The sequence below is a fragment of the Pteronotus mesoamericanus genome, unplaced genomic scaffold, assembly GCF_021234165.1.
Source record: "Pteronotus mesoamericanus isolate MK-2021 breed Mesoamerican mustached bat unplaced genomic scaffold, CSHL_Meso_final contig_94, whole genome shotgun sequence".
Taxonomy (NCBI): domain Eukaryota; kingdom Metazoa; phylum Chordata; class Mammalia; order Chiroptera; family Mormoopidae; genus Pteronotus; species Pteronotus mesoamericanus.
The window spans coordinates 3,081,208-3,095,281 of record NW_026555285.1 but is presented as its reverse complement, the minus strand read 5'-3'; the positions used below and the strand labels follow the sequence as shown (position 1 = coordinate 3,095,281).

Below are 14,074 nucleotides of genomic sequence, written 5' to 3'. Positions count from 1 at the left end.
GAAGGTAAAAGATATGGAGGAACAGCCAAAAGTGGCACATCATAAGAGCGACCAGATGTGAGGTCACAGAAGTTCTGGGCCAAGCATTTAAATGAAGTGGGCTGAAAAAGAAGGGGATTCCACGATGCATCCTTGTGTAAGAAGGAAGAAGGATCCATGAATTCTGTAGTGGAATAGCAGCTATGCAGTATGGAGGAAGGGGGATGAGAGAGGGTCCCACTATGAGGTCTGGAGTAAGAAGGAGAAAATAGAGCAGAGCTGATGGAACTGTGTGGGGACCTGCTTAATCAAGCATGGATTCATGGGAGATGTTTGGAACTGGACTGTGACCAGATATGCTGAGCTACAGACTTCAGCTTCTCTGAACGATGTATGGAAAAGCCACTCTCTTGGGATGTGGGCCTCCCTGGTCCCCTCCATGATCCAGTGTAACATGGCACATATTTCTCTGAACCACTACATGGAGGCTGAGAACAATGTACCCCAGATACTAAAGGCAAGAGCTGCTGTGAGAGGATGGTGACTCTGAAACCCATAAATGTACATTCCAGAGGGGATGAAGACCTGTTTGTGGGACTGGCTTAAGAGCAGATAGGATATGGGGAACTTCTGGACATGGTATTGGCTTGTAGCCTTTTGGGGAGCAAGGGAAGTGCTGGGTTTTATGGGAGAACAGGGCTCTGAGCAGGAGTGCTGTCAACACCCCCAAGGTTGGAATCCTGTAAATAAAAACCTGTTTCCTTCAACACTAACTGTTGGGTCATATATCAAGGCACTGCACGGCCAAACCCGATTTGCTTGGTTACAGTATTTCACTGTGGTTTTAATTTGCGTTTCTTTAATGGCTAACAATGGTGAACCTTTTTTCATATGTTTAATTGTCATCTGTGTACCTTCTTTTGTAATATGACTATTCATGTCTTTTGGGCATTTTTTGAATTGTTTCTTATTTTTGAATTTAGAAAGTTCTTGAAATTAAAAGAGCGAGAAAGCATTTTAAACACATATATCCCAGTTAATTTTAAAACATAAAATTAACAAATTTCAATAAAAATATGTTACTTGGCAATTGACTAAGAAGAAATAGACAGTCCAAGTAGTCCCTTAACCAACAAAAGAATTTAATTAGTAATAAAGTGTCTTTCTACTTTAGAGAGAACCAGGTTCAGATGGCTTTTCCAAGAAAGTTTTAGTTTACATTGAAGGAATGAGTAATTCCAATCTTAAACAAATTTTTCCTTAGAAAAGAAAACTAGGAAACACCACCTAACTCATTTATGAGGGTGGCCTATTTATAACATCAAAACCAAAAAAAGAACTTGATATATTATACACTAAGCTCACTCATGGAGTCAAAAATCTTAAATGAAATATAGAAAATTCAATCCAGCAATGAATTAAAAATAGCACATGATGACTAATATGGATCTACCAAAGAAACAGAAGCTGACTTAATATTAAGCAATATATTTGTATAATTCACCACATTAACTAATTAAGAGAGAAAAAGTATAGGATCATCATCATAATAGATGCAGAGAATGCATTTAATAAAACTCAATATTCATTTATGGTAATTCTCTCAAGCTGGTAGAGAAAGGACTTTACTTAAACTGATAAAAGGCATCTATCATGAGTGTGTTTCAGCCTCTCTAGGCTGGGCAGGTCCACTCAAGATTCAGGCAGACAGCAGAAGATGTGTGTAGCTGTAGGGATGCTTGACATGCCTTTATCTGGGAGAGTCACACTGGCCACAAACCCGTGTCTGGGGAGTCACACAGTCCGCAAGCCCATGTCAGTGCTGTCACACAGGCCACACGCCCATGTCAAGGGAGTAACACAGGCCAAAAGCCCGTGTCTGGGGAAATCACACAGGCCTCAGCCTATGTCCAAGTCGGCACCCCAACTTCCTGCCTTGTCCAAAGTTCCTACCCCTTAAGTACTAGCCCTGAACAAAGCAGGCTGCAGGCCAGAAAGTGAAGTAACCTAGCATGAGCTGCACATGCAAGCCTATTCAAGGTTACAGAGCAGTGTATCACACCCGGGCTCAAGGCCGTGAGACCCAGGCTCCAGGTTGTGAGAACACTGCTTTATTAGATTCCTTCAAGGTTGTGAGGAGCTGCTCCCTCCAGTTACCCATGCATCTGGGTGCAGGAGCCAGACTGCCTCCACTTACTCTACAATGAGCACGTAATAAAGTTCAACATTTGATATTTTTAAAAGAAATAGAAATTTTCATAATCTGATAATGGACAGCTATCAACAATCTACAGTAAAAAAACATACTTTAACATTAAAATAATTTCCTTTAAAATCAGGAACAAGAAGGATGTCTGTTACCATTTCATCTATGCAATATTACCCTGGTGATCCCTAGAGTGAATTAAGACAACCAAATGAAATAAAATATTTGAATAATATAAAGATATAAATAAAGTTGTCATTATTTATAGATGATATAGTTTTGATCTAGAAAACAAAAGAAACTAAAGGTAAATTGGTATTAGAATTGATAAGAAAGTTTAGGGAGATGGCCCAATTTAAAATAAATATATGAAATCACTTGTATTTCTATATACTAGCCACAAACACTTGCAAATAAAAATTGTTAAAATATGTCATTTACAATAGCAACAAAATAGGATTAAAATAAAAATAGGATTATATATTATTTTTGTGGAAAAAATTATAAAATCTTTAGAAAACAATTTGAAGATCCAACCTACATGTTCACACCAATATACCATATTCAGGAATAGGATATCTAGCTATCTAAAATTCAATCACTTCCAAGCAATATTCCATTGGAATTTTTTGAAGAATGTGACAATATGATTTTTAAACTTACATGGAAGATTAAATGGCCAAAAATATCCAACATTTTTCTGAAGAAAATAAAGGTTTTTCTTTTTGAGGGAGTGGTATAATAAACCAATAATACATAATTCAAAGCCCAGAAACAGACTCATGTGTATAGGGAAATTTGATTTATGACAGAGGTGACATTGAAGATCAATGAGGAAATAGTGCTAAGATAGTTGATTATCCAAATGGAAAATAGAGTCAGACCTCTACCTCACATCATACACAAAAAGCCATTCTACATGCACAAGACTGCAATGTGAAAGGACAATCTTATGACTTTTAGAGAAAATAGAAAAGAATATCTTTGTAACCTTGGGTAGGAAACATTTTTTAAAAGATACAAAGATATAAAAGCCATTAAAGAAAATTATTGCTGTTTGATACATTAAAATACAGAATTGTACACTGAAAGACATATAAAGTGAAAAAACAAGCGGCAAATGGGAGAAGATATTTATCATATATATACACTACTGAGAATAAATACCCAGAATATATAAAGAATGCTTAAAAGTGAATGAGAAATAAAAAACAATCATGTAGACAAGTGGTTAATGGACATTTCATAGAGAAGACACATGTATGGCCAACCAATATGTGACAAGATGTTCAACCAAAGTAAAAATCAGGTGGGTGGTAAACACAATGCAATATACAGATGATGTATTATAGAACTGCACACTTGAAACCTATATAATTTTATTAACCAATGTCACTCCGATAAACTTAATTTTAAAAATAAGGGAAAATCAAAATAATGATACTCTTTAATGCCAATCAAATTGGCAAACATTAAATGCTTGACTATACCAAGAATTAGTGGGGATATAGAGTTACATAATAAATTGGTCTAATCTCTTTGGAAAACTTTTCAGCATTATCTAGTAAATTGATAGTAACAACACAAAAAATTCTACTCCTAAATTTAGTCTCTAAAGAAATGCTTTTATAAGAACATAAGGAAATAGATACAAAAATGTTTATAGCAACACTGTTTGCAATAGCATAAAGCTGGAGATGGTGAAAATGTCCCTTAGCTCAAATATGGATAAATTGTGGTATATAGCTACAATGAAATACTATACAGTAGTGAAAATTAATGAACTAGAGCCAGACCCTTCAACACTGAAGATTACTCACTTCCTTCCTTTACAAAATAATGTACTTTAATAACCTTCAGCTTTTGCTTTCCAAAAGCAGTTTTTATGTCTTGTTATTTGTCAGTATTTCACGTTGTGATGACAGAATGAGTTGGTGATGAAACTGGGCTGAGTCACAGGGAGGGAGGATCTTCATTTTGAGTCATGCCTGGGACACTTATAAAATAAAATGCACTGGGTACCAATCTACAATGTCAGGTACTTCTCAGACATTCTAGGGGGAACTTGCTACCTCTTCCTGCCCTTACCTTTCTCATAATCACAGTTCTACCTTTTAGTGTCTTCATGTGTTTGATAAGAAGCTGTCAACCAATGATTGTTGGTGCCAGTTCAATGTCAACAAGAATCCCCAATTCGAGGTGTGAAGAAGTAAACCTTATTCAGTGCAAAAAGCTCGATTGCAATATAGCACTACCATGCTATTGAACGGCACAGCTCAATAGTGTTACAGCTCAATTCATCCAGCTGGGGAAACCCAGTCTTCCATCTTTGGTGAAAAAGGAAAGTGCACTCTCAGAGTCAGAGATGCCCCCTGGTCCCTGATTGCAATTGAGGACTTCAAGTCCCGGAAAACTGAGTGTCCCAAAAAAGCACAGTCCTGATTGGTCAGTACAAATACTAATAGAATTATAGCTGCACAGTTCCCATTCTTTGTCTCAGTCCTATTGGACGAAATATAATTCCAGAAACTCCTTTTTAGGTGCTAGCTCAGATGGCAGGAACACAGTACAGGGAGGCAGTTTAGTCAGTCATATCCTTGAAATGCCATTGGACAAGAAGCTATTGTTTAGAAATTGCTGCTGGGCTCTGCTATTAAATTTGAGCCCAGTTGGCCACCAGGAGTCTTTTTTAGTAGGAATATTCTTTTTCAGGATCTACAAAGCAGAATATCCCTTAACCTCTGATGTTAACAACCACCTGGACTACCCGGCTCCTACCCCTTTCCTTTCAGAGATTTTCAAAGGCCGTGACCATGACAGATTGGGTAGGTTTCCATTTCTATTCCTTCTCTGATGCACACTCAAGTCCGAGCAGGCCTCATCAACTTGTAGCAAGCTGGGACTTCAAGTTGACATCCTTCCCGAACCTTACTTTGGCAAAACCAAGGAAGAAAGCCAAATACCAAGACAGCCAAAAACTGGCCCTAAATTATTTACTGCATAGAATATCCTACCAACCAGTCGCCCACCGGAGGGCCAGCCCTTACCACGGTGTCCCGCCTTGGTATGATGTCACACAAAGCGCCCGGAAGTGACAGTCGGGCTGCTTAGGTCATCTGGCTGAGACCGGTTGGCTTTTGCTATGCAGCACCTGGGAGGAGGCTGGAGGTGGAGCATCTGGGACCTAGATCATGTATAGCAGCGAGAGGTTTTCTGGGCTGAAGGGACCACTAGGCTTGAGATGAAAGAAGCAGGGCAGATGCAAAATCTGGAAAGCGCTGGGGCCGGGCGGTCAGTCAGCACCCAGACTGACAGCATGACCGGTGAGTGCTTCAGACCGCTCCTACAACCGCAGCGTTTTGCTTTGTCCTGTGTTTCTGCAGCCCGTTCAGTCCCAGGTTCCCTGCCTTCCTCTTCATTTGCAATTCTCCCCCTAGACGTCTCATTCTCTCCTGGGCGCTTCATTCAGCGGGATTCCCTAGTCTGGCTGCACCGGCTTTTGAAATCGCCCGCTTACCGGTGCGCGCCCCCCCCCCCTCCCCGGCGCGCCGCGCGGCCCTTTACTTTTCCTCCCTGGACCAAGAGCTGGGATCTCGGACAATGACAAGCCTGGAAATTCCCCAAGCCGTGCTTTTGACTTGATTTCCAAATTAACCACTGTCGCGAGCATGTGTTTCTCCATATAGTCTTATAAGCCAGGCTATGGTTCCCACTGGGGTGGTCTGATCCAGGCCTTAACCACGGAAAGCGCCCAGCCACCTGTAGGACCACTAGTTCCACAGGTGACTTTGGGACGGAGAAATAACTGGGAGCCAACATAGCAACAAATATGCTATTTACTCAGGTTTTATTAGTGTAGATTCAACCCAAATCTATACTAACCTAATAACAATAATAACATCACACAAGAGAATTGGGGGTAACAAACCCAAATCCCAGAGTGTCAGCCCGCCATGGGGGAGACAGCACAGGGGAGGCAGCACAGTAGTCTGGGGGAGCCGTCGATGGCTTACAAGGCAGAATTTCCAGAGCCAAGTGGGCAGCAGGACAAAGAAAGTCCTGGGTCCAGCAGAGCAGAGCCTCTGGCGGCAGGGCAGTCAGATCATCAGCACCGGGTGGGGCAGCACCTTGGTGTGTGGAACTCAGCTGTCTCCGTGGTAGTCTGAAGTCCACCCCAATTATACCTGAAAACTTGTCATTCAAATAAGCTGGAAAATTCCATGACCAGGGCCAAGAGCTCCCAGAACCCTGTGAGTATGTGTGCCTGTATCTAGGGTATGCAGCCCTGGCAGGCATTTGGCAAGGTGCCTGGCTGAACTAGTTTCCTTCTTGAGCCAAAGTGTCATGGCTGGTTAGCAGCCATATTGGTTGACACTGAGTGATGCTGTCTTATTATATACCTTATCCTATCTTGACCCAACCAATCCTATTTATTGGTCCTGCTGTCCACAACCACACATCATGCTTTCCTATATTTCAACTGCTTTACCTTCAGAGGTCACCGCATTTTCAGTACTGTGCTGAAACTACTGCTCTTTCTGTAACACCACAGTCCAAAGAAAAGCCAGCCAAAAAACATATATGCATAGCCTATGAACACAGGCAGCAATGTGGTAAAGTTTGGGGTGAGGTATGGGGTCTGGGTGGAGAGGGAAAAAGGGAGAGAGGAAATAGGGTATATTTGTAATAGTGTCAACAATTTAAAAAAGAAAGAAAAGCTTGCTCCATGATGACATAAGATGCAAGGACTTTTCATAACTTTCTTGGATTATTCCCACGGCTGGTATCTTCTTGTTCCCTTAGCTGTGTGAGGGCTGGAGAAAGAGGTCCCTCCCAACTTTAGAAAGTGCCAGAGGAGGTCACTACAAGTGAGGTGGTGACCAGTTTCCTGATATGAAAGCACTTTGATTTTCTTGTCCTCTTATCCTTTTTCTCTTCCTCCTGCTAAAGCAGCTGAGCTAAAGCTGCAGCACCCAAGTGGCATTGAGCTTAGTTCCTATTTAAGCCATTAGCAAAATTTTAAAGTGTCTGTCCTCTCTTTTGCAGGTCAAATACCAAGGCTTTCTAAAGTCAACCTTTTCACTCTGCTCAGTCTCTGGATGGAGCTCTTCCCAGCAGTAGAAGCCCAAAGACAAAAATCTCAGGTATATTTTTTTCTTAGATAATTCTAACCATTTAGAAAATCTATGGTCTAAATTTTCATTTTATTGCTCCAGTTTATGTCAAAAACAAACCCCAAAACCTTACAATTTGCAAAATATCTTTATGGTTTAGCATGATATTTGTAACTCCTAGCTGTAATAGCTCATCTTTCCAGTCTAAAAATTGAACAGTTACTGTCTCTGATTGTGCTATGTTTATCAGATATTAATGGTATTTATGTTGATTAGGCCAGTTAGATTATTGCCTATACCACACAATTTATCACTCAGTTGTATACTGTTTGCATATCATCTGGGTAGTTTTTCCCCTCTCCCATCAAACTGTAAAGTCCTTGAAGATAGAGATCATGTATTTTTTTATTTGGTATAACCCTTAGCATCTACTCTCATAATAGGTAATCTATGAATGCTATTGTTCCATGTAAGTAGTCTCTCTTCTTTTTGGATCTCAAAAGAGATGATCAAGAGATGATTTTTTCTATCTCTTATCCTTAGGGTGGCAGAGTGCTATATTTGCAGCATTTTCCTCCATGTATGGAGTAGCATGGTTCTCACCACTTGGGTTTGGTAGATTTGGAAGTTTAGAATGTTGCCATTAATTTTTAGGGGCCAAAGTCATGACAGAAAATAATATAGATTAAGTTAAGCATTTAAGACATTTTTGAAAATAGAGGAAAAGGGGAAAAAACTTCCTGTGGCTTCTCACCATTCTAACAACATCACTTTTAACACTTTGGTGCTTTCCTTCAATCTTTTTTAAGCATAAGGGTTTTTTCCTCTTATAAAATTGTACTTGTATTCTGCATATGCTTATTGATGTTTTCAACTTGCCAATAATTCTGCTAAAAGGTTTTTTCAGATTTTCCACAGAAAGACTTAGTAAATCCTTAAATTCTCACAGTATGAGGCCATTCATAACCATCCTCTTTCCTTTCCCTTTTTCATTCTCTACTGTGGATGAATTTGTGTGCTTGGCACTGGGCATACAAAAAGAAAAGACATAGTCTTTACTTTCCAATGGAACAAAAACAAGGCATTTAAACAATTAAGATACAATTAGATGGTGGAATCCAGTACAAAATACAAGCAGAGATGCTACCAAGATTGAAGACTGAGGACAGGGTCTAAATGTGGAAGTAGGGGAAGGATTCATGGAGTAGGTTACATTTGCACACGAAGAATGAGTTGGTATTTACCGTGCATACACACAGACCCAGTGAAAAACCCTGAGACTGAAAATCTCCCTCTGGAAGTGGAGAGCAGGGAAAGAGTGTAGAAAGAGGCTGGCTACCTTAGTATGGTAATCAATAGAGTTTATTAAGGGAAGCTTACATACAGGGTGTGTCTTGGATGACTACAGTACAAAATGGCCCCTCGTTACTTGGCAAGTGGCAGAGAATTTTATAAGGTAAAGGAGTGGATAGTCATGGGTACAAGTATGTGAATGCTACCAGATAGGGGAACTACTTTACATGCTTGACCAGGTGAAGAGAACAACCTGTTCCAAGAACCAGCACATAGCAGGAGGTCGGGGAGGTATTGCTTATGTATGTCAGAATGAACATGAATTACCATCAGGTCACTTGTAAGGGGGGTTTGAAGAAAACAATGTCCATCTCATCCAGGTCCTGGTTGCAGGACAGACAGTGGTCACATCATGGAATGGTTTTTCCTCTACGTTTGTGAAGCCAAGGGACGCCAAGTGGAAAATCTTGGAGGAGTGAGAATTTGTGGTTCAAAAGTCAGAAGGTGAAGTTGGGTGGAGGCATTACCTGCATTGGGGTACTTGGGTTTCCCAAGCTAGAAATTGAAAGGAAACCCCAGAGAAATTTCCAGGCAGATTTTATTACGCGTATGCTCGAGGACAAGGGAGGCAGCCTAGAGGAAAGTAAGGTTCTCTGAACTGACTGAGGATGGAGGGTGCTGGCTTTGCTCGGCTGCTTTTATAAGCTGGGGACTCAGCAGGCTTGTGTAAAAAGATGGGCTTTTAGAAAAAGGTAGGCTTTTGGAATTCTGCATTTTAGGATTGAGTGACTTCCTTTTCCAGCTGAGTTCCTGGTAATTATGTCCAAGCCTGCCTTGTGGGGACAAGATGACATACTGCTCATTACCACCACCCTAGGAAAGTCAAACCTTGATCAGCTGTGCGTGCATGTCAGTAGTTTAAGCAGGCAGTTAGAGGAAGATAAAAATCAGTTAGGACTGCATTTTTGTGAAGGGAGTGGAGGAGTGCTGACATCTTTGTGGTCAGCTCATCCCAGATTTTTTCTGACTACCTCATCTTAACTTGGCTTCCTGGCCACCAAGTAGTCTCCATTCCTGCCCGAATCCCTATGCTGTCTCATTTCCATTTTTAATTTTTTAAGGTAACTCCATACAGCCTTCCACAGTGGCAGCACCAATCTGCATTCCTATCAACAGTACACAAAGGTTCCCTTGTTTCCATGTCCTCACAAACACTTGTTGTTTGTTGATTTTATCATGACAGCCATTCTGACAGGCTTGAGGTGATTTCTCACTGTGGTTTTAATTTGCATTTATCTGATGATTAGTGACATTGAGCATCTTTTTATATATCTATTGGCCATCTGTATGTCCACTTTGGAGAAGTGTCTATACAGGTCCTTTGCCCATTTTTAAATTGGATTATTTTTTTGGTGTTGGAGTTTGTAAGTTTTTTTAATCAATTTTTGATATATAAGCCTTTCTGAGATGTATCAAAGAATGTGTTCTCCCATTCAGTGGATTGTTGTTTAATTTTAATTGTTTTCTTTTGCTGTGCAAAAACTTTTTGTTTGTTGTAGTCCCATTGGTTTATTATTATTTTTCATTTCCCTTACCTGAGGAGATATATAAGAAAAAATACTGCTACAAGAAATGTTTGTGATTTTACTGCCTGTTTTCTTCTAGGATTTTCCTGGTTTCCAGTCTAACATTAAAATCTTTAATCCATTTGGAGTTTATTATTGTGTATGGTGAAAGAAGGTGGTCTAGCATCACTTTTTGCACATATCTTTCCTATAAATGTTTGTATGATTGGACCGATATGTGCAGTTACGGTATGGGTTTATACCTGGGCTCTCTGTTCTGTTTCATGATCTATGTGTCTGTTTTTATGCTGGTACCATGTTGTTTTTATTACTATGGCCTTGCAGTATAGTTTGATATTAGGCGGCATGCTTCCTCCAGTTCTGTTCATCTTTTTCAAGGTTGCATTTGGTTTGTAAGGCCTTCTGTGCTTTCATATAAATTCTTGGAATATTTGTTTTAGTTCTGTGAAATATGCCATTGGTATCTTGATTGGAATTGCATTGAATCTGTAGATTGCTTGGGGTGGCAGGGATTTCAATGATGTTAATTCTTCCTATCCATGATCAATGTGTATGCTTCTAATTATTTGTATTTTATTTCTTTAGTCTCTTATAATTTTTTAAGTCTTTTACATTCTTGGTTAAATTATTCCTAAGTATTTAATTCTTTTTGAAGTTAACTGTGAATGGGATTGTTTTCTTAGATTCCCTTTCTGATAGTTCATTATTGGCATAAAGAGTGCAATTGAGTTCTGGATATTTATTTAGTATCTGGCCATTTTACTGAATTCATTTATCAGTACTAGTAGTTTTTTAGTGGAATCTTTAGGGTTCTCTACATATAGTATCATGTCATCTGCAAGTAATGATAGTTTTACTTCTTCCTTTCCAATTTGGGTGCCTTTTATTTCTTTTTGTCTTATTGCTGGGCTATGGCTTATGGTACTATGTTGAATAAGATTGGTGAAAGTAGACATCCTGTTTTGTTCCTGATCTTAAGGGGAATGCTTGTAGCCTTTTTTTTTTTTTTTGCCAAGGGGTTGGATTGTAGGTTTGTCATATATGACCTTTATTACAATGAGGTTTGATACCTGTAATCCCACTTTGCTGAGAGTTCTTATTATAAATGGGTGCTGGATTTTATCAAATGCCTTTTCTGCTTCTATTGATATGATTGGTTTTTATCTTTTCATTTTTTTTGTGTGGTGTATCATGTTTACTGTTTGCAGATGTTGTACCAACTTTGCATACTCAGAATAAATCCCACTTAATCTTTGTGTATGATGTTTTTAGTGATTGCTGGATTCAGTTTGCTAATAATTTGTTGAGGATTTTGGCATCTATGTTCATCAGAGATATTAACCTATAATTTTCTATCATTGTAAGTTCTTTACCTAGTTTTGGAATTAAGATAATGCTGCTCTCATAAAATGACCTTAGCAGTCTTCCCTCCTCCTGAATTTTTGGAATAGTTTGAAAAGGATAGGTGTTAGTTCTTCTCTTAATGTTTGGTAAATTTCTCTTGTGAACTCATCTAGACCAGGGCTTTTGTTTGTTGTGAGTTGTTGGTTTTTTGTTTTTTTTAAATTACTGCTTCAATTTCATTGGTGTATTCTGTCTATCCACATTCTCTGATTCTTCCTGATTTAATTTTGGAAGATTGTATGTTTCTAGGAATTTATCCATTTCATCCAGATTGTCCAACTTGTCGGCATATAGTGGTTTGTAATGTTTTCTTTCAATCCTTTCTATTTCTTTGGTGTTAGTTGTTATTTCTCCACTTGCATTTCTGATTTTACTAGTTTAGGTTCTCTTTCTACATGAATCAGGTTAAAGTTTTGTCAATCTTGTGTTCCTTTTCAAAGAATCAGATATTGTATTCATGTATCTTTTGTATTATTTTGTTAGACTCCATTTTGTTTATTTCTGCTCTGATTTTTATTATTTCCTTCCTTCTACTCACTTTGAGTTTTGTTTCTTGTTCTTTTTCAAGTTTCTTTAAGTATAAAGTTAGGTTATTTTTTATTTTTTAAAAGATTTTATTTATTTATTATTAGAGAGAGGGGAAGGGATGGAGAGAGGGAGAGAAACATTGACATACAAGAGAAACATCAGTTAGTTGCTTCTCACATGCCCCCGGCAGGAAACCTGACCTGCAAAGGAGGCACGTGCCCTGACTGGGAATCATACTGGTGTCCTTTGGGTTTGCAGGATGATGCTCAGTCCACTAAGCCACACTAGTCAGGGCAAGTTAAATTGTTTATTTGAGTTTTTTAATGTTTCTTGGGATAGGTGTGTAATGCTATGCATTTTCCACAGATTTGGGGCTGTTGTGTTCTCATTTTCATTTGTTTCAAGGTATTTTTTGACTTCTTCCTTGATGTCATTGTTGACCCATGTTATTTAACATCCTTGTCTTCTTGTGTGTTTTTAGTTTTCTTCTGGTTAAATTGATTTCTAGTTTAATAGCAATATGGTCAGAAAGAAGCTTGATATGATTTCAATCTTAAATTTATTGAGATTTGTTTTGTGTTCTAATGTGGTCTATCCTAGAAAAGGTTCCCTGTGCATTTGAAAAGAATATATTATGCTGCTTTGAGGTGAAATGCTCTGAAGATATCAATTAAATCCACTTGACCTAGTGTGTCATTTAAGGCCACTCTCTCCTTGCTTATTTTCTGTCTATAAGATCTATCCATTGATATCAATGGAGTGTTAAAATCCTCTGCTATGACTGTGTTTCTGTCAGTCTCTCCCTTTATGTCCATTAAGATTTGCTTTACATATTTAGGTGCTCCTAGGTTGGGTGCATAAATATTAACTATGGTTATATCTTTTTGTTGGATTGCTCCCTTTAACATTATGTAGTATCCCTCTTTGTCACTCACTATAGCTTTTGTTTTAAAGTATATTTTGTCAGATATAAGTATTGTTGCCCCAGTTTTTTTTTTCTTTCAATTTGCATGAAATATCTTTTTTTATCCCTTTACTTCAAAAGATGGTTCTCTTGAAGACAGTATATATAATATATTAGTTTTGTTTTCTTATTCATTTAGCTACCCTATGTCTTTTGATTGGAACATTCACACCTTTTACATTTAAATTGATTATTGATAGATAGTGTTTATTGTCATTTTATTTTTTAACTGTGTTCCTTTGTTTCTCCTCCTCTTCCTCCTTCTTCAGCAAGAAAGTCCTTTAACATTTGTTGTAATACTGGATTTTTGGTAACAAATTCCTTTAGTTTTCTTATCTGGGAAGCTCTTTATTTCTCCTTCAATGATAAATGATAGTTTACTGTGGAAAGTAGCCTTTATTGTAGGTCCTTGCTTTTCATAAATTTAAATATTTCATGCCAATCCTTTCTGGCCTGAAATGTTTTTGTTGAGAAATCAGCTCACAGTCTTATGGCAACTCCTGTGTAGGTAACTAACTGCCTTTCTCTTGTGGCTTTTAAGATTCTCTCCTTGTCTTTAACTTTTGACATTTTGTTTATGATGTGTCTTGTTGTGGGCCTCTTTGGGTCCATCTTATTTGGGAGTCTCAGTGCTTTCTGGACCCACGTGTCCTTTTCTTTCTCCAGGTTAGGGAATTTTTCAGTCATTTTTTCTTCAAATAGGTTCTTGATCCCTTGTTCTCTTTCTTCTCCTTCTGGTATCTCTATATTGTGGATGCTGGTTCACTTCATGTTGTCCCAAATCTCCCTTAAACTATCCTCATATTTTTAAATTCTTTTTCTCTTTTTTCTGCTCTTATTAGGCTTTTTTCCCAACTTCGTCTTCCAAATCATTGATTTGATCCTCTTCATCTGACCTACTATTTATTCCTTCTACTGTATTATTCATTTCAGATATTACATTCTTCATTTCTGACTGGTTTTTTTTTTTATGGTGTCTATGTCCTATTTCATGCTGTTC

The 14,074-nt window shown here is 38.4% G+C and overlaps 1 protein-coding gene across 1 annotated transcript in view; it reads left to right on the top strand.

Annotated features, from left to right (window-relative positions):
* The first annotated feature begins 5,313 nt into the window (after positions 1-5,313).
* Positions 5,314-14,074, top strand: part of CDADC1 (cytidine and dCMP deaminase domain containing 1) — a 69,177-nt gene continuing 60,416 nt past the window's right edge. Inside the window, exons 1-2 of the mRNA XM_054586337.1 lie at positions 5,314-5,508; positions 7,232-7,329. Of these exons, the coding sequence (XP_054442312.1) occupies positions 5,427-5,508; positions 7,232-7,329 (180 nt within the window). The 5' untranslated portion in view covers positions 5,314-5,426. The remainder of the gene's footprint in view (positions 5,509-7,231; positions 7,330-14,074) is intronic.